General features: G+C 36.0%; 3 protein-coding genes and 1 long non-coding RNA gene across 5 annotated transcripts; 3 read left to right on the top strand and 1 right to left on the bottom strand.

Moving 5' to 3' along the window:
• Window positions 1-3,721: 3,721 nt before the first annotated feature.
• LOC130698725 (serine/threonine-protein kinase TBK1-like) lies at window positions 3,722-7,053 on the bottom strand. 2 transcript variants are annotated; one of them, XM_057521412.2, is made up of 14 exons: window positions 6,877-7,052; window positions 6,546-6,816; window positions 6,286-6,467; window positions 6,119-6,200; window positions 5,888-6,021; window positions 5,767-5,819; window positions 5,609-5,699; window positions 5,466-5,542; window positions 5,148-5,329; window positions 4,889-5,039; window positions 4,418-4,827; window positions 4,212-4,353; window positions 3,901-4,146; window positions 3,722-3,845 (listed from the first exon to the last, which is right to left on the bottom strand). In XM_057521412.2, exons 1-14 carry the CDS (start codon window positions 6,970-6,972, stop codon window positions 3,737-3,739), a joined length of 2,226 nt encoding a protein of 741 aa, XP_057377395.1. In that variant the 5' UTR covers window positions 6,973-7,052; the 3' UTR covers window positions 3,722-3,736. The 2 variants fall into 2 exon arrangements, with proteins under 2 accessions (XP_057377395.1, XP_057377396.1); XM_057521413.2 differs by lacking the exon at window positions 3,722-3,845 and having other exon boundaries at window positions 4,014-4,146; window positions 4,218-4,353; window positions 6,877-7,053.
• A 120-nt stretch (window positions 7,054-7,173) lies between these two features.
• LOC130698729 (CCR4-NOT transcription complex subunit 9-like) lies at window positions 7,174-8,585 on the top strand. The gene is made up of 3 exons (XM_057521418.2): window positions 7,174-7,367; window positions 7,644-8,246; window positions 8,311-8,585. Exons 1-3 carry the CDS (start codon window positions 7,252-7,254, stop codon window positions 8,489-8,491), a joined length of 900 nt encoding a protein of 299 aa, XP_057377401.1. The 5' UTR covers window positions 7,174-7,251; the 3' UTR covers window positions 8,492-8,585.
• A 1,794-nt stretch (window positions 8,586-10,379) lies between these two features.
• On the top strand, window positions 10,380-12,642 carry LOC130698732 (brahma-associated protein of 60 kDa-like). The gene is made up of 8 exons (XM_057521422.2): window positions 10,380-10,559; window positions 10,640-10,857; window positions 10,932-11,094; window positions 11,151-11,636; window positions 11,692-11,837; window positions 11,907-12,030; window positions 12,087-12,224; window positions 12,291-12,642. Exons 1-8 carry the CDS (start codon window positions 10,476-10,478, stop codon window positions 12,444-12,446), a joined length of 1,515 nt encoding a protein of 504 aa, XP_057377405.1. The 5' UTR covers window positions 10,380-10,475; the 3' UTR covers window positions 12,447-12,642.
• A 4,724-nt stretch (window positions 12,643-17,366) lies between these two features.
• LOC132088139 (uncharacterized) lies at window positions 17,367-18,237 on the top strand. Its single transcript, XR_009421397.1, has 2 exons — window positions 17,367-17,579; window positions 17,934-18,237. It is a non-coding gene; the product is annotated as an uncharacterized LOC132088139 (long non-coding RNA).
• The last annotated feature ends 965 nt before the right edge of the window (window positions 18,238-19,202 follow it).

Below are 19,202 nucleotides of genomic sequence, written 5' to 3'. Positions count from 1 at the left end.
AAACTTGATTCGTTTGTAAACGAATACGTATAAGCAATGTAAACGAATACGAATAACGAATAACGAATAAAATTGGAAGTTTTATTCGCGAATACGTATAATCTCGAATAACGAATAAATTTTCGAATCAAATATCGAATAAAAATGGCATTAAGCCACATTCAGAAAAAAAAACAGGACAGCAATCAAAACAAGACTTTCTGTTGTACGAAAATATTACTTATTCGAAATTGTATTCGAAATTATACAATACGAATTTACAACGAATAAGAATAACGAATACGAATAAGGACATTTTTATTCGACGAATAACGAATAAAATATTCGATTTTTTGCGTTATTCTATTCGAAATTTTATTCGTTATTCGTATTCGTTTACATTGCTTATTCGTATTCGTTTACAAACGAATCAAGTTTTTTCTTATTCGACAGTACACTGCAAAATAATGTTTCGTTGGATCAACTTGGATCTAGTCTCTATTAAACGTCATTGACATTGTTGGAATAATATGCTATTTTTACTAGAAAATGATTTTCCACGCTTCTAAAAATAGGACGGGGAAAATTCGTACTATTTCATTATACAAACTACAAACAGATATAAATTTATACATTGGTGAAGGTAGAAGCTTAAATTAAAATTTTAAAATATTTAAAAAATTAAGTTTAAATTATCGTCGTTAAGTCTTTAACAATTAAATTATGCCTGGAGCTGCGGAGGATTGAACTCCGGACTTCTCACATGCGAAGCGAACACTCTACCTCTGAGTTACTACCCCTGCTAAAATCGTTTACTGAAAACAAAAGGGTTTTTGTCGTTTTATAATATCACATTTAATTATTTTTGTTACTATTGTCGCGTTAGCTCATTTTGTCATTTTCGGATATCAATTATATTAAAATTTATGCGAGGTCTGCGTTTTGGACACATTTCTAGTGTATGCGTAGTGAAAAATATTGTTCTGTTAGGGATCAGTATGGATGTAGTCCCTGTCAAACGTTATTGACTTTATTGGTAGAATCTGCTAATTTTAATTTTTACTAAGAAATCATTTTCAATGCTTCTAAAATTAGTCCGGGAAAACCGAGGATACTTCATTATATAAGTTGCTTTTATATTATTGTTATAAAAATTATTTGTTGGAGTTGCAGAGATATGAACTCTGGTCTGATCCTATGCAATCCGAACCCTTGACTAACAACTCAATAAATTGCTATAATTTAGACAGACGAGAACGAATTTCCTTAGATTTCAGCGAAAATTGCAATCATCCTAATTACTGTTTGTTCACCGATTCAAAAGAAATATTGTAGTATGCTACTATATTTATTTTCAATGTAGTGTGTGCATATATGGTAAAATTTCGAATGTGTAATAGTGCAATCGGTAATTACAATTTTAAATCGAATGTAGCACTTCAAGATCGTTATTAAAGTGGGTGCGTTTTGAATTTAATTGCTACCGATCGAAAATTTATACAATAATTTAGATAAATTTGCTTTACATTTGTAAATGTACCCTTCAAACTATGTTTAGATTGCGACGGATTGAACTCCAGACTAATCACATGCACAGCAAACACTCTAGCTCTGAGTTACAACACCCTTTTAAGTACAAGATCTTACAATCAAAATGTATTTTGGTAATTTCGTGACATCAAATTTAATTATTCTTGTTATCGCATTAGTCCGTTTTATCATTTCTGATATAAAGTATGTGTATATAAATAATGTATAAATAATTATGTGTATAAATTTTATATAAGGTCTGCATTTATGGACACATTTCTGATGTATAAAAATGCAAAATACTGTTTTGTAAGGGATCAACTTGCATGCATTTTCTATCAAACGTTATTGATATAATGGGAATAATTTGCTAAATTTAATTTTTAATACGAAATGGTTTTCAACGCTTGTAAAGATTGAACGGGAGATACCGTACTATTTCATTATACAATTTACAAAGCCATGTTATACAATTACACAATTACAAGCCACAGTCAGAACTCTACTCACTAGAGATGAGGAGGTTTGAACTGCTGGCTTTTATTTACATTTATGTACATTGTCGATACTATTGCTTCAGCGATTCCCGGTATAGTTACACACGCCTCAATGCGTAATTTTAATCATAAATAATTAGGTTTACATTTTAAATTACATTGTGATATTGCTTGTCTTAAGAGAAATGGAATAATTTGGTTTTATCATTCACAAAGCAAAAACAATTCCCAAACAAAAGCCCCAAGATTTCGGTGCAGTAATCGATGAATCATTTTTCGGATAGGTCGATGCGGTTCATCGGTTTTCAGACAATCCCCTTCTCCTTGTATTAAATGAAATTGAAATATTTCGAATTGATAAAACTATAAGCTCAAAATAATTTTTTTTTTCTACGGGTGGATCGCTCTTGATGAGCGCTTTCTATTTCTGTAAAATTAATAGAATAATTTATCATAAACTAAAAATTTTGAGAATGAATGATATTGCAGTTGCTTTTTTATTTTACAGATAGCTCTTGATGAGAGCTACCCGTTTCTGTAAAATGTCTGTAATTTGGTTTTGTAGTTTCCACGATAATCATTATTTTTAATTTATATAATACTGGGAGGAGCGGGAAAACAACAAAAATTTAGAAAGTTGGGACCCGCGTTCGGACATTGTGTTAGTTTTTAAATAATAAAATGATGATGAGTTTCTGATATGATGGTCATGAATTTCTCCATTAAATTTACCCGCTTCTGTCGAACTTGGGCAGGGGAATCGAACACGTATAGTGCTTTATCTTTCTTTTGCTGAATTTCGTTGCTAGTGCCACTGTCGGCAACAGGAAAAATTATTTTTTGCGATAAAATGCTTGTTCGTCACCAATTTAAAAAATTCCTAACACACTATGTTGATTTAATTGAAATGATTTATCGGGGGATGGAATATTTAAAGGGTGTTCCATCGAATAGTTTACAAAATTGCGTTTTAAAAATATTCCTTACATAAGTAAATAATTTTTTAAATTGTATGGTTATTCCATAGGTCACCGTGTTGCCGAACGCGGTGTTCCGATGTTTGTTGACTAGCATGCTACTCAACAACCATTGGTAATAAAAATTTTAAAAAAGTGTAGCAAATACCCTGTTCTTAGAATAAGTATAGGCCAAATTTTTATAACTATGCGCCGATTATTCCCCCCCTCTCCCCCGTTTATTCGTCCGCGTAAGATACCCACCGACGTAATATCCCGTGTTAAAAAGTTCTGAAAGTGGTGGGTGTTTCGACACTAAGGGAGGGTATTTTATGTCTATAGTAAAATCTCTATTTTACGTTTAGATTTACCTTTACCGCGCTACCCTCGCTAAATTTTATGTTTACAGTTTTCCTGGGTGTCTAGGATTGGCTTCATTGCCACAATATTTTCAAGTTCCCACATTTGCTTCAACCTCGGGTTAGAATTCTACGAATGTTAGTTCATTATTCTTACTATTATTAATTAGCTAATGTACCTGAACTGGCGTAGTACAACAATGTTTGCCAATCAGTTAAATATTACTTATTCAGAACGCTAGTTACGCGTTCGTCTCGAGGGGATTTAAAAAAAAATACTGTTCTAATTTCATCTGGAAAGATAGTGTTTTAGTAATTTAGATTTATCATAGCATCATTAACTCTACAGTGCCTTACAGGGAGTTTGATTGATAATATGGTACTACTTCTGCGAGAAATATTTTAAGAATTCATTTTATTTGGGTTTCTGAACATCTACCATTTGCTCTACTCTTGAAACCATGTGCATATTTTCTTCAATAAGTTTAGCCACCTCGAGATGAACTGCTTGTAGTTTTTTCAGTCTAAAAATTTAGAAATTAGATTTGTAAATATAAGTATAATAGCTAACACACTAACCCATTATTGACGTTCCTATTGTGCTTGTAGTCGGAAACTCCCGCATTCCCTTTTGGTTCAAGGGACATAATTTCCCCTGTTGAAAAAGTTTGCCTTCTTTTCACTGCTTCAAAAAGTTCGTGAATTTTATTGGAATAGGAAACTTGAAACCGCTCCTGATTCTTTAACGTGTCAACCCAAAGGGCATCGACCGCTGACACGTCTTTTGCCAGTATTTCAGTTTGAAGAATTATTGCTTGTGCCATTCTATAAATAACATTAAAAAATTCAAATGTGCACACAAAAAATGAAGAGAACAAGTGATGCCATACTTATACCAGTCAGCAAGCAAATCAGCGGTATTTGTCACCACAGGAACGCATTCTGCCGTAAATAGCGATTCAAGACTTTTGAATGTTTCTGTCATTTTAATACGTTCTAATAAATGAAACTGCTCATCATTGTATGTTAAAACTGTAAAATAAGTAACAGAATAGATAAGAGTGGGCAAAAAGGTAATCTGATATTAAGATTTTACCTCTAGCAGCTCTATCACGAAGCAGGTGTTGCCATGAGTCTTTCAGGCGAGTTACATAAGTTGATGATTTTCCACAAACGCCACTAATGACGCCAATTGCTCGATTGGTGCTTGCCCATTCCTTGGCCAAGCTTTCATCTCGGATCACTCGTTGACAAAGCTGTTTTACACTTGGAGTAACAGATGCCATTTGATTAGATACATCGCTATAATGTGATCTGGAAAGCTGTAAAAAACTTTCTAGCGAATTCGAGCTCGTAATCTCTTCACCCGGAAGCAGGCGAGCCATATCCTTGATAATAACATGGAATTTCTGCCAAAGGTGTAACTGACGATTCCAAGCCAAGAGTTGTTCCTCGCAATGAGCGTTTTGACGCAAAAGAGACTGAAGCTGATTAACTAACCAGTTCCTAAAGAACGATTGAAAACAAAATTATAACTTAACGAGTACAACATGATTATGTGTAATACGTCAATGCTTCGACGGCAACATGCATCAGATTGTAAGAACCGGTGGCTTCTTCTATTCGCCGCTTGATGCCATAACCCACACTGCAGCATTGCTTCGCTGTTGAAGCGTCTGTTTCCACAGATACAGTGGACGAAAAAGGAGGGCATTTTTCTGTATCAAAATTGAATTTCATTAGAAACCACGGACACTATATTATTTCCTTTCAAACCTCTACCCCCCCCCCCCGTCCTCCCCGAAAAAAAAAAAATAACAAATTACGTGATCCGCCATCTTTCAGATAAACAATGTTGTTGTTTTCCCGGTTGAAGATAAACAACGGATTTCCACTGCTAGACAATGGAAATTTTTCTTGTTCCGTCCACTGAGCAGTTTTGGAGAGAATTAACTGACTTGTTCGAGCCATTCCAGTTTGCTCCTCTATCAGTCTGCCAGCTTCGGAGCTGTATGTTCAAAAAGTAATTAAGCCAAATGAAAATCAAGAAAAAGTTCAGATTACAGGATTAGCAATAACTTTTGATATAATTTAAAAAAGCTGGAGGTTTAAATACAGACAAGAGCTTTCGTCTTGATTCTTACCAATCAGTTGGTACCAGGTATACCCTTATGGAGTGAAGGGCGTTAACGTGGAAAAAATGAACTGGTTTTCTAGTGGTCTTTAAAGAGAATAAAAAAAATGATTATACTATTTCACTTACATTACCTAAACAGATTGAAATTACAATTGCTGTGACTTCCTGAAAAAAACGATCGAAGTTCATTTCACCACCCAAAAGGCCAGCAAAAAGGGGTGTGACAATTTTTTTCAATCCCCTAATACGTGTACATTTGTTATTATCGATAGCATTATTCGGATTGCTGATTAAAAAGTTTATCATACACACTCAAAAGGCACGTGTCCGGCAATTCACACGACCAAATGATCTCTCCGTTCTAAATACAAGTAAACTTTTAAAAATTATAACAAAAGAATTCAATTCGAATACAGTAAACTAGCATGCCTCCGAGTTTTGAACTCCAGAAATAACACCTGGCATTTTTTTGGCAGTGATATAATACATGGTCTCTTTATTTCTTCTTCCACCAAATGGACGAAACGGTAAATTTCCTGTTGCAACGTGATAGAGCGTGACGCCTAGTTTGACCACATATGAACAATAAAAAATTTAAATCATAAGCAAAAGTTGTTTTGTTTTTAAATATGTAATATAAAACAGCAAATAAGAGCATACCTATTGACCAAAGGTCCACAGTTGCACCAAATGTTTTACCTACAGGTTTCCTTAACACAGCTCGTTCATACATGTCAGGATGCTAAGTAGCAAAAAACATAAATAATATCAGAAAAATTTTATTGCTTGCTTTTTGTTGGCGTCCTTTTTCTCCCTTGTCTTTATACCAAATATTCCTCAGTTCCATATAAAGAAACAAATTGCTGACCATCTTCAAGTTCTCTTGCAGCCCCAAAGTCAGTTAACTTATATACTGTGCTTCCATCCAGTGCAACAAACTTCATTATGTTGCCAGGTTTCAGATCACGATGGACTAGGTTATTATCCCTCAAGTGTTTCATTCCAGCAGCTATTCGCATAATCAACAAGAAAAATTTTTTATTAATGTTATCTTAAAAAGGTATGTAACTTCAAAGCGAATTGCTACTTAAGTGTTCCAGAACAGCCAGGAATTCATCTTCATTCAGTCCATCACTATTTTCAGGGTCATCCAATATATTAAAAAGACTACCACCTGTACACAATTCCATTACTATAACCTTCCCTTTCCCATCTTGTTCTTCTTCAATTGCTAACAATTTCACAATATTTTCATGTTTGACCTTCTTTAGTACTTCAAATTCTCTCATTTGAACTTCATGTGGTCTCATGTGACTTAGTTGATTAAATGTTTTCACAGCAACAGCTTCACCAGTATGCTATGTAGTTATCATTTAACAGCCGTTTTTAAGAAATTGCTTATACAATAATTGAAATACCTTGTTCACTCCTTGGAATACAGCACCTGTTGCTCCCTTCCCCAGTACACTTGTCGTACACCAGACGTAATTAGAAGAACCACGCAAGAATGACATTCTATTAATAACTTCGTTTTTAATCTTGTTATGGATATCAAATTCTAAATGAATAACTATATTAGAAACTAAAACATGAATAAAAAAAACTTTGGCTTTAAGCAACAGACGAAACACAGTACTGAATATTTACAGTCTTGGTTGTCGAAGACCGCCACCAGGTGCGCTGTAACCATAAGGAACCCAACCACCCAAGTTCACTCGGGCAGAGCGCTGAGTCTGCTCTGTACAACCCGTGTCGGAAAGAAATCCTACTTTAAACAAAAACCACTTTGAAAAATGGCGACTGCTCTGGCAAACTCAAACTTACAATCTGTTGACCGAGAAAAAATTTATTTGTGGATTACCGAATTAACAAATCCCGAAACTCGTGAAAGTGCTCTTTTCGAGTTAAGGTATGATTTTTAATACAACCCGTATTACAAAATGAAAACGAGATTCGTTGTTATGGCTTTCTTGTTGATGAGAAACATTTGCTTTGCCGTATTCTGCTGTCCGTTAAATCGAAAAAGTTGAATCACTGTGTTGCTAGTAATTACGTATTCGCTCAATGATAGTCTCAATCAACTGTCAGTAAATTGGAAGTCTTTGTTACTAAGGATAGGAAGAGCAAGCCTACCATTTTCCATAACCATTTCATACAATTCTTTTTATTTATTCTTTTGTTTCAGTAAAAAGCGAGAAGTGGTTCCTGACTTAGCCCCTATGCTATGGCATTCATTCGGAACTATTGCAGCCCTATTACAAGATATTGTTAGCATATATCCAGCTGTAAGTCCACCTACTTTAACAGCTCAACAGTCAAACAGAGTTTGCAATGCCCTAGCTCTTTTGCAATGTGTTGCATCACATCAAGAAACCAGATCTGCTTTTTTGCAAGCCCATATTCCATTGTTTCTCTATCCATTTTTGCATACTGTGAGCAAAACCCGGCCATTTGAATACCTGCGCTTGACCAGTTTGGGAGTTATTGGTGCTTTGGTGAAAACCGATGAGCAGGAAGTGATCAACTTTCTCCTGACAACAGAAATCATTCCCTTATGTTTGAGAATAATGGAGACTGGATCTGAATTATCAAAGACAGTGGCAACCTTTATACTTCAGAAAATTCTCTTGGATGAGACAGGATTGGCCTATATTTGTCAAACTTATGAGCGCTTTTCTCATGTGGCAATGATATTAGGAAAAATGGTCTTATCATTGGCCAAAGAACAATCAGCTCGTCTTTTAAAACACGTCGTCCGTTGTTATCTCCGTCTTTCTGACAATCCGAGGTAAGATAACACACTGCAAGTCTTTTCGCTTGAAAAAAAAAAAATAAAACTAAATTTTTCTTAGAGCTCGAGAAGCCCTACGGCAGTGTCTACCCGATCAGCTAAGGGACAACACGTTCTCAACCTGTCTGAAAGATGACAAATCGACTAAACAGTGGATGGCACAACTGCTAAAAAATCTGGAAACTACTAACGGGATGGTAGATCCCCGAATCGCCGGTTTGCCCTCCATGACTCAACCATAATTATCAGTACGAATGAATGCCCTTGTCTTGTTTAATGCGGAAAAATAATCGAACAGAATTATAATACAATAACCTGTATTGTTTTTTATTGCAACCGTATGCTCCTTCCTGACTTATTCTGTACATGTACATTAAATATGCGTCATTCAGTAAAATGTTGGGAAAATACCACCACTTGGTGTCATAATCGTTCATACGATCAGTCCCGTTGTAAGTTGATAAATGTGATAAAGCCACAAAGTGGTATAGTTTTCGGCATTGGCATGATTACAAGCAACTTTGAAATGTCAAAAATGAAAAAGAGTAATTGCTATCTAATCAAGTCCATGGTATGGATAGCTAAGCTTGGACGAAAATTATACGTAATATCATATTACCTTTGCCAGATTTTTTCTTTCAAGTAATCGCATTTTTGCGAGACATATTTCCATGGAGGGTGATCCAAGAGGCGAAAGATTTCCGCTCGTCTTGTTATTGGAAGTTTTTTCTTATTGTATACTAGAAAAGGCTTTCCATAAAAGCATATTAGAAGGCACATGTTTACTGCTTATTGTACATTATTTATCTTAAGTCTACTTTAGAGAGGCGATTTGGAAGAACCACAGATGGCCCAACATCTTGGGATTCTGAACAGCGGGAGATCTTTGAACAAAAATTTGAATTAATGATCAATAATAATTTTTTTTACCGTTTCTTGTTACAGCCATACATCCGGCAAAAACCGTGTTACCTCCCCAACTGACCGTTTATGAAATCATTGTTTGGTGCGAACTCTTATTCCTAAAGCCTAGAAATAAATACCTCTTTTTTGTCCCCAAAAATTCAAGCGTACAGATGAAGCTGGAAAAGAATAAAGGTCCATTTTTTATCGGTATCCTTATCATCGAAAGTAGAAAAGAACATCATGCGTTTGACCGCGAAATGATAGAGCGACCGATTGTCGCCAACCTCGTTTTACACCGCGACCAATCTTTCCATCTTTGAATTTAACCGGATAGCTTTGACCCGACAACAAACGCCGTTTCTCAAACTCAGAAAAAAAATTTACCTACATTTTGACGCAGATTTCGTGATTAAAATACACAAACGCTTGAGTAGTTAACCGCCAGGAATTTTTCAAGTTTTTCAAATTCAAAATATATCCTATTGCATCCTATTAAGACAAACATCCGCATTGGCCTTCGTAGAAATAAGATTTCCTCGTAGGAAATTCGAGCAAAATAGTTTTCTTTACATTAGAACACCTGTGGATTACAGTATTTATTTATTTATTAATTTACTTACAGTATGTATTTTTCCAGTTTCAGAAAATTGGAAAAAGAAAAAAACATTAAATTTCAACGTTTCGTTAATTTCTTTTTTTTTTTAACTTGCTTTATTTTTTTATGTGGCGATGAAATTTTATAGGGAAATGTAATGACTTTCATATTCAAGTAAGCGCTAGAAAGGTTTAAGGGTGCTTGTTTACTAGGCACCCTTAACGGCTCACTTCCCGAATTCAGCATTGTGCCGAAAAGGTTTGCTTTCAACACTTTTTTAATTGTCGGTTCTGAATTAAAATTGTGAATGCAGAAAGGTTTATGTGCAAAAAGCAAACATGCAAAAGAAAACATCATTAATATGCTTTCTTAAATAAAGTATGTGCTGTGCTGTGTGAAACATTTCAGAAATACAACGGAGCTTAGTGATGCATAATTTTAAAGTGTCACTTCTTGGTTTTTTTTAAATTTTATTTTGTTTGTTCTTCTTTGTTTTTATTTTGTTTTTTTTTGTTTTGTTTTGTTTTGCTTTTGTTTTTATATACGGTATCTTGTTTTCCTCTCCTTGTGGTAATGAAGTAAACGTTTGTAGACGCGCTCAGTAGATGGCGTAAAAAAATGCTAGTAAGTCTTTCCAACAATTATTACGGTCACAGCATATAAAGGTGGCCGCTTGTTAAAGTTGTATGTTGGTATTCATCGTTTGAAAAGTTACAAACTTCAAGATGCAAAACACCAACGCAACCTCAGGAAGACCTCCTTTTCCATCTCCTGGGAATTCTATGCGATTTAATTCTCCTACATACCCTGTAAGAAACCTTTCATTTGTCTTTGTTTACTCCCCATTACATTACATTGTCTTGGATTATCTTTTTGCCATTAATGAAAGCGCCCAGCATTCAATCAAATTCAAAACTCGCCGAGCTCTACATCTTCTCCAAGTCCCGCAATGATTGCACAAAGGCCCAATATGATAGGGAATCCTACATCCACTAATGCCTATACTGGTCAGCCTGTTAGACCAGGTGGACCAGGAATGAGTCCCCAAACGGTAGGACCAGGGAAAAGGCCAGGTGATATGCGAGCACCAAATCAAGCAGGGAAAATGTATGAAACTTCTTATTTTCATTTTGTTTTCCTGTTATATACCTAATTCTTAACTATCTGAATGATTTGTTTAGGGAATATGGTCCTAACAATGCAAAGAAGAAGAAAAAACTTGCAGACAAAATATTGCCACAAAAAGTAAGAGATTTGGTTCCTGAATCTCAAGCATATATGGACCTTTTGGCCTTTGAAAGAAAACTAGATGCAACTATTATGAGGAAACGTCTAGATATTCAGGCATGTATAGTTGTTAAACATCTAATTTACTTATTTTAAGGATTTTCAGTTTACAGGAGGCTTTGAAAAGACCCATGAAACAAAAGCGAAAGTTACGTATTTTCATCTCAAACACATTTTATCCAGCTAGAGAAGTTGAAACTACTGATGATGTTGGTGGAGGAAGTGGAGTGGCCTCTTGGGAACTTAGAGTTGAAGGACGACTTCTGGATGATGCTTCCAAATCAGACCCTAACAAAGTTAAAAGAAAGTTCTCCTCTTTTTTCAAATCACTGGTTATTGAACTAGACAAAGACTTGTATGGGCCTGATAATCACCTAGTAGAATGGCATCGAACATCTACTACCCAGGAAACAGATGGTTTCCAAGTAAAAAGACCAGGAGATCGAAATGTTAGATGTACCATCCTGCTATTGCTCGATTATCAACCTTTGCAATTTCGTCTTGATTCACGTTTGGCCCGGCTTCTCGGTATTCACACACAAACAAGACCAATGGTGATATCTGCATTGTGGCAATACATCAAGACTCATAAACTTCAGGTATTCTCCAGGTAGTCATTTTCCAAGAGTGGTAATGCAGCTTCACTTCATACAGGATCATCAAGAAAGAGAATTTATACGCTGTGACAAATATATGGAACAGATATTTGGATGCCCTAGAATGAAATTTGCTGAAATCCCACAAAGGTTGAACCCCCTCTTGCATCCTCCTGATCCCATCGTCATCAACCATTTAATAAGGTCGTGCTAATTTACAGTTGGAGAGCATAAGAAGCTTAATCTATACTGATCAGTTTTTACGCTTTACAGCAGTGTGGAAAGTGCTGATCAAAAAAAGACGGCATGCTACGACATCGACGTTGAAGTGGATGATACACTTAAAGCTCAGATGAATAACTTTTTGCTTTCCACTGCTAGCCAGCAAGAAATTCAGGTTCGCCCGTTCCAGTTGCTTAAGAAACTATTTCTTAATTTTGTTTTTGAATTTAGAGTTTAGACAACAAGATACATGAAACTGTAGAAAGCATTAATCAACTGAAAATCAGTAGAGAGTTTTTCCTTGGTTTTGCCAGAGATCCTCAGCAGTTTATAAACAAGTGGCTTGTTTCCCAAACAAGAGATTTAAAGGTAAATACGTTTTCTTTAATTATTACTTATGAAATTCCTTTGTAATTAACTTTTTATTTGTTTCAGACCATGACGGACATTGTTGGAAATCCAGAGGAAGAAAGACGCGGAGAATTTTACGAGCAAAGCTGGACACAAGAAGCAGTTTGCCGATATTTTTATAGTAAAGTACAGCAAAAACGTGCTGAATTGGAACAAGCCTTGGGCATTCGCAACAACTAGAAAGCATTAAAATCATAATTTCCATTAGATTTGCGCTAACCAGATCAAGCTGGTGACCAATTGACAGAGAAGAAAAGGAAATAGAAGGAATTCTGCATTATGCCGTGAAGGCGGGTATATGATAAGAAACCTTATTTTCCGCGAATGTCGTGCATTCTTAACTTTCGGTCTAATACATTGATGTCTCATACATTAACGATTCACATTTTTTTTAGTTTGCCGAACAAATTTTATCATGGTCAGTGAAAATACTGTTTATCGGCAATTCCTTCTAGCTAATGTAAAAGTGAGGCCCAATATTAGTACGGCAAATTAGAGGAAGTGAAGACCGCGTTGAGCGCCATAACCATAAGACAGAGAGGAAATTCGGTCAGTAAGGCGTGGTTGTACGCCTTTTAAACATATTCGGCGCTTTATGGACATTCATAATATTTGTTATGGTACTATGTGAACTTCATTTGAGAACCTTAATTATCTTACACCATTCCCCAATTCGTATAAATTTTTTCAAATTTCCACACTTGTGTAAAAAATAACAAAATCTCTCATGGAAAGCTAGTCTTGTTCTTATTTTAAAAACGAAATTTAAACGAAAATTCAGAAATACTGCATTATTGTTTAATTTAAATAATAATAATAACCAATTTTCAAATTAAGAGTTTGTTTGTTTGTTCATTTTTTTTTGTTTAAATTTTTTCTTTTTTGGAGACCTGGCTGTCGTCAGTCGAATGCTTTGATATCTCATATTTCCCGTATACCTAACGGGCAAAAAGATCGTCTCATGAGGGTAAAAATAAAGCGCTTGCTGATCGTGTGCGACGATCCTCTTTTTGTGCCATATTTGGGTGTGTTTTAAGATTTTTCTTTATGTAGAGCATAGGAATTCAATGTATTTTTTCTCAAGGGCGTTTAGGAAAATCTTCGATTTTGCAAGCCCTGAAAAAGTATTGTGTTAAGCGAAGAATATGCGAAAACGCAACCGTTGGCAGACACTCCAGCTAAATCATTATGCTTACCAAAGAAAAACGCATTAGTAATTAGGCGAATTACGTAACAAAAAATGCATATGCACCTCTTTCAAAACACCCCTATCACATTGTACGCCGACTAACAGTAAAAATAATTTAAGAACAAAAACGCTAACGCTGCTGTCTCTCTAAGTCACTACGAAAGGAATTTGCCAAACATCGAACTCTTATTTTTGCAAGGGTTACTCTTACTTCTGGCATGGCGATTCGTTTTAGTCCATAAAACGACATTTTAATAAAAGGAAAAAAAAAAACAAGAACGAATCAAGCCTGAAAACACCCCAATTGAACAATACCATTACATGTATACACAACCATTGGCTAAAAAGGCATTGTTCATTATAAGGGATTTCAAAATTCAATTGGAAAATCTTGTGACGCCCTACAACGATCTATCCTACAACAAATGTTCAATCTTTGCGAAATTGATCTATATACAACATGAATTTCCATTCTTTGAAGGTTGGCACAAGGTTGCCTTTAGCCTTTAAAAACAGCCATGTTTTCCCTCTGTACGACTACAGTCAGTCAGTCATATCGTCTAACAAGATGTGTTTTACAGTAGCGAGCAACATCGTTAGATAGTTAGATTTTTTTTCTGCCGTTCAATTTGTGTCTAGCTGAGTTATTGTTTTTTTCCCTAAAATACTGGTATTTTGCTAGTATTCACTTCGAATATTAAGTACTATATGAACCACGTTCAAAGACGTTCGGTATACATTCAATAACGATTGCGGAAAAAAACGCGGAAAAGAATCGTTTTGAAATTCAACTACGGTATATTTTGTGTTGACAGCTTGTACAAAGTTAAAACCACCCTCTATTAGCATTATTTTGTCTCAACATCAACCAACAAGTGTTGGATTTCATTCAGTCCTCACTTCAATAACGTGGTTCATCCATATCATCCATGTCACAGTACACGAGTTGGCAAAACAACAAGTATAGTAATCGGCTACACGACTCGTGTACGAAGGGTAAGGTAATGTTCCACTGCGGTTTCTTTTTTTTTATTTAGATGACATGAGGTAACCTATTTTGAGACTAGGATTTTCTTTCGTAAGTTGTGCTTTTGCTTAGTTGCCTCTATTTGTCGCTCATAGTTCGTTCCAGAAAATGTCAAAGGACACAATGCTGTTTCGAGAAGGGTTTTCCGTGTCTACGTGGAGACCAATACGTTCATCAATTGGCGCAAAAGTGTATCCTTTTTTGCTACTTGACACCCATAAAGCACTTTTGGTACGGTAGCCGGTAGCCTCTTTTAATTGTAAGATGTCACTGATCACACAGAGTACAACGTGTCAGCTACACATGTGTTCATAATTCTTTACTCCCTTACCCTATCCGGAAATCTTTTCATTCAAATGTAAAACTTGCAGTTTGAACAAATTGTTTCAAACAGTTTCTCGTCAAGTTTTATTTGGCAGATAGAATTAAAACTTCTATGTGCTTCCATTTGAGACTAGAATGGCTTTGCAACTGACGACAGGGTTATGTAATGGTCTGTCCTCTTTTCGTTTGGGTCGCGGCCATACATCTTTTTTCAACAAACCGCCAATAGCAGCTTGTTTGTCTACTATGAAGTTAAATAGTTAAATATTTTTCGCGTTTATTTTAAAATTTTCTTTTTTCATTGCAAAATTAACTCGCGCACGAAAACTTTCAATTATGCTAAAAACAAATAGGCCAATAAGTAAATGCAGAGGCACGCTCTGCTGGTGGGTATTAAGCCCACGTCTATCACAGATCCGCCCACATTTTTTACGCGCATAATGTCAACTTGAATGAGGAGTACTTTTCTTCAACACAATTTTTGATTGACAAACTTTTCCCAATTAACGTGACTTGAAGAATAAGAGAAATGGTACGCGATTATTGGACTAGCATCCTTAAAAACGTTGCGCAGATGCGGGCTCCACCATCACTGCAACTACAATTCCAGCCCGAAGGCTGTCGCCATCATCCATGTAACTCAATTGATAAAAACCGCATATGATGCGATGGGAAACAATTGCTAGTCGCCACTAATGCGCCGGTCCCTTTTTTCGTTGTTGACGAAAGGATACATCAGCGCCAGAACAACTGGAAAACTAAATTATTTTCGTGTGCTTCCATTGAAGAAAGGGATTGTTCAACGGCTGATTACGCTGACTGCTACGCATAGAAACCATTCTAGTTTCATTATACAAGCAGTTTTCATCGATTACTCGTTCATGGAGGGCAAAAAAACAACAACAACCAACAAATTTAAAGTCTTTATCTTTCAAAAATAGGGTCATAATTTCTAAATTTCAATTCGGTGATCTAATTAGATTAGGAGGAGAAAGTCGAATTGCCGCTCATCTAATTTTTTACCAACCCATACTTTACAACGCTTAAGTTTAAAATGTAAAAAAACCATACACGCTACCTTCCCTTGCTACGAGTTAGATGCTAAAAACAGGCGATGACGGCGATCAGCCAACCAATTTTCTCCAGGCCTGGTGGAACACTAATGAAGGACTACCTCGTCCCAAAGTAATCGAGCCATGGCAATATAGCGCCCAAAATACAAAGTACAAAAATTAGGTTCAATTTGTTTAGTAAATTGCAGAAGTAGCAGGCGATGAAATGATACACAGCAGTCTCATGCAGCGCCATTCCTTAGGGTCGCATACAAGTTTCAAGCATTCATCGTTACCAACTAGGATCACAAATAGAAGGCCATGACGTAGCTACTATATACGGCCCGGTCCATCGACGGATTCGCGTAAAAAACGAGAAAAAAAAAATCAATAAAAGAAATCGAAAAAAATGATAATAATAACAAAAATATTGAACAATAATAACAGTGGTTATAAAATAATAATATTTAGGGTTGTAAGGGAGTTCATTGGGCAATCGGACTACATTCGACACTGGAGCTAATTGTTCTCGGATTTTGGTAATCCATCTGTGCTGACGCAGTTTAAGCTCCTTAATTGTCATTGTAGTGGATGGGGTCAACAGGCTGCTACACCAGGTGAATCAATTGGCTGGGATTAGCCATAGAGAAACGCTTGTATAAGGCTAGTTGAATGACAATCGTTGAGTTAAAAATTGCTAATATCTACCAGGTTGACCTATTAAGCGTTTTGCGTTTGGCAGAATGAGTTACTGCAATGGTATATTTTTACGGCATTTGACAATTAGTTAAAAATAAATTGCGATCATAAATGGGGCAGAGTTTGCGAGCAGTTTGCTTACTTTGCTTCGGATTTCCCTACTTTCCCGAATATTTGCATTTTTTCTTGAAGTTTAAAATTACACCTCTTTCTGGCAAGATGAATGATTTTTTTTTTTTTACGTGCAACCCCTTTGAAAGGCGATGTGTTTAGCATTTATAGACTACTCTAAATGCTTATTCATCTATACAGACGATAGAGCTCGAACAATTAGCGATGCTTGTGAAATTCTCGGTAGCGTGGGTCTTATTAGCATTTTCATGCGCCTAGCAGTAGTGTGCGCACCGTAACTTGTCAGATCTTCGTGAAGGTTCCAGCGCAGCCGGCACGAAGACGAGGGAATTGCGCGAAAATGGTCATGAAGAGGCTTACGGTCTAGCACACTGTATGGTATATAAAGATGTTCAGTCAGCTAGATCTTGACAGTCTTTGAATCCTTAGGACGCTCGTTTAGAAGGTAAGTTGAACCTATCGCTATCATATTTTAACCATAGCTAGTTAAGCACTGCCATGCAGCCCTTAAAGTTTGGCTAGAATTTACAGCCGGATGCGAAATGCTTGATATAGATATCGCATCTCAACTGTTACATTTTTTAGTCTTTATTCATTTTTTTCTTTCAAACAAATTGCCTTTTTTTTTTTTTTTTTTTTTTTTTTTTTTTTTACTTTTGAAGCCTGTTGTTTAGTTACTGGAACACAGTTCAATCATGGCGAGGTCGATTTCGCTGAAAGTGCTTCTTGCGCTTGTGGTGGTGTCTTCGATTCTAATGGCATCATCGTCCAGCTCGAGTTGGGGAGCCGACGCTCGTTATCTCCCCACTCGATCTGATCCACTATCACCAATTGGGCCTCCTCGCGGCGAAGATCCACGATTCGACCGTCTCTACGACATCATTAGAGAGGTCGTTTCGAGCCACTCTCTTTTCGCCTAGCTTTGTATTTGCAGAATTTTTTCTTTCCTTTTTTATTGTTTACCAGCCATTTCAATTCGCTATGTTATGATATTTCTTGTTGGTGGGCAAGTTATATAGGCTATTCTCTACCAATGTTACAATATACTTTTGCAAACAAGGCAAATAGCATGCCTTTTTTCTCGGCGTGTTGTCTTAGTTTTACAGATGGTTTATGCGATTTGTATCGCGTAGTTCTTACTAATCACTGGCTGGCAAACGAATGCGAAATTGTTTGGTTTGCGAAAAGCTGATCATAAGCAAGTGCTTCTAATGCTAACAAATGATTTATTATGAATTTTGTAGCTATTCCGAGATGGCGGAGGCGACGTATTGGATGAAGCCAAGTATCAAATCCAAAGCCAGTTGAACAGTGGCCAATACTGAAATGAAAGGCCTGGAAGCTCATCTCTCTATGCGGATAGCCTCGTTATTCCACCGCCATTTCCAAACATCTCAATAGTTTCTGATTTATTTCCTCTTTTCCAAGGCACGAAAGTGTAAACCAAAATTATATCGCAAGAGGTAAACTATAGAACTCATCTTCGTCTGCAGGTGCAAAGCCCAAGCAACCATTATCGAAGCATAAATACATACCGCTTGTAACTTACGAACTGTGCTTCATGATTCGTCTTAAAAAATAAAAGATTACAATGTCATTGTATGAAAGATGCTATCAGGGAAAATGTTAACCTTAACATATATATATATTCTACAATTACTATACATATACCCTACACCGGCCAAAAACGAAGAAACAATTATATAGCTTAAACAATATATAAATATACAGTATATTTTGATTATTTTTATTGTTTAAGAGTATTTTCGACATATGCTTACGAGAAGCGTTCCTACTTCAAATATGCCAAACTTTTCACTGAGACAATACAGGGAAATATTTTAAGTTTACCATTCAACTACTACCACTAACATTCTATTCGTCTAATTTTTTTTTCTTCACTATTTTTTAGTACAATGTGCAGTTACAAGTATTATTATGTTTCGTCCATATGTGGGTTAACATTTTATGTTAATTGTTCCATTTCTTAAGTTAACGAAGATGAAGCGCATAAACACAGAGCTAAAAATCAATGACGGAATGCCGTTTGGGAGACAGGCCTTCAGGAAAGGTGAAAAAAAAAAACGGCTAACGGCTGTGCAAAGAACTAGACCACCAATGGTTTTGCACGGATCAAATAAACAACGTTTAAGTGTTTACCGAGCTCTATAGGATACGATGAGGTTGTGTTATAAGCTTCTTGTCTTATAGTGTATCAATTAATATTAAGTCCTTGATAAAATAATCTATCGTCTTCCTATAGAGCAATCTTTCCGGTAACACAGTAATAACCACGACGCCTGCAATTTCATTAGCTTACATGTTACATGATACTTTTCTATCCTAAACAATTCGATCAGATCTGTCTAGCATTTTGTTTCTACACGTTTGATTCATTCACGAGTAAAAAATCATCACTCTTTTTGCTTCAAGCGTTTTATGCGATTTCTTTCCCCATTTCTAGGTGCGGACATACCTCGGAATGTCTCAACAACATTTTCCTGATTAGCTAT

This window comes from Daphnia carinata, chromosome 7, assembly GCF_022539665.2.
Source record: "Daphnia carinata strain CSIRO-1 chromosome 7, CSIRO_AGI_Dcar_HiC_V3, whole genome shotgun sequence".
In the NCBI taxonomy this organism is placed as follows: Eukaryota; Metazoa; Arthropoda; class Branchiopoda; order Diplostraca; family Daphniidae; genus Daphnia; species Daphnia carinata.
Note: the sequence above shows the minus strand (reverse complement) of the source record. Positions and strands in the feature narration are given on the sequence as shown.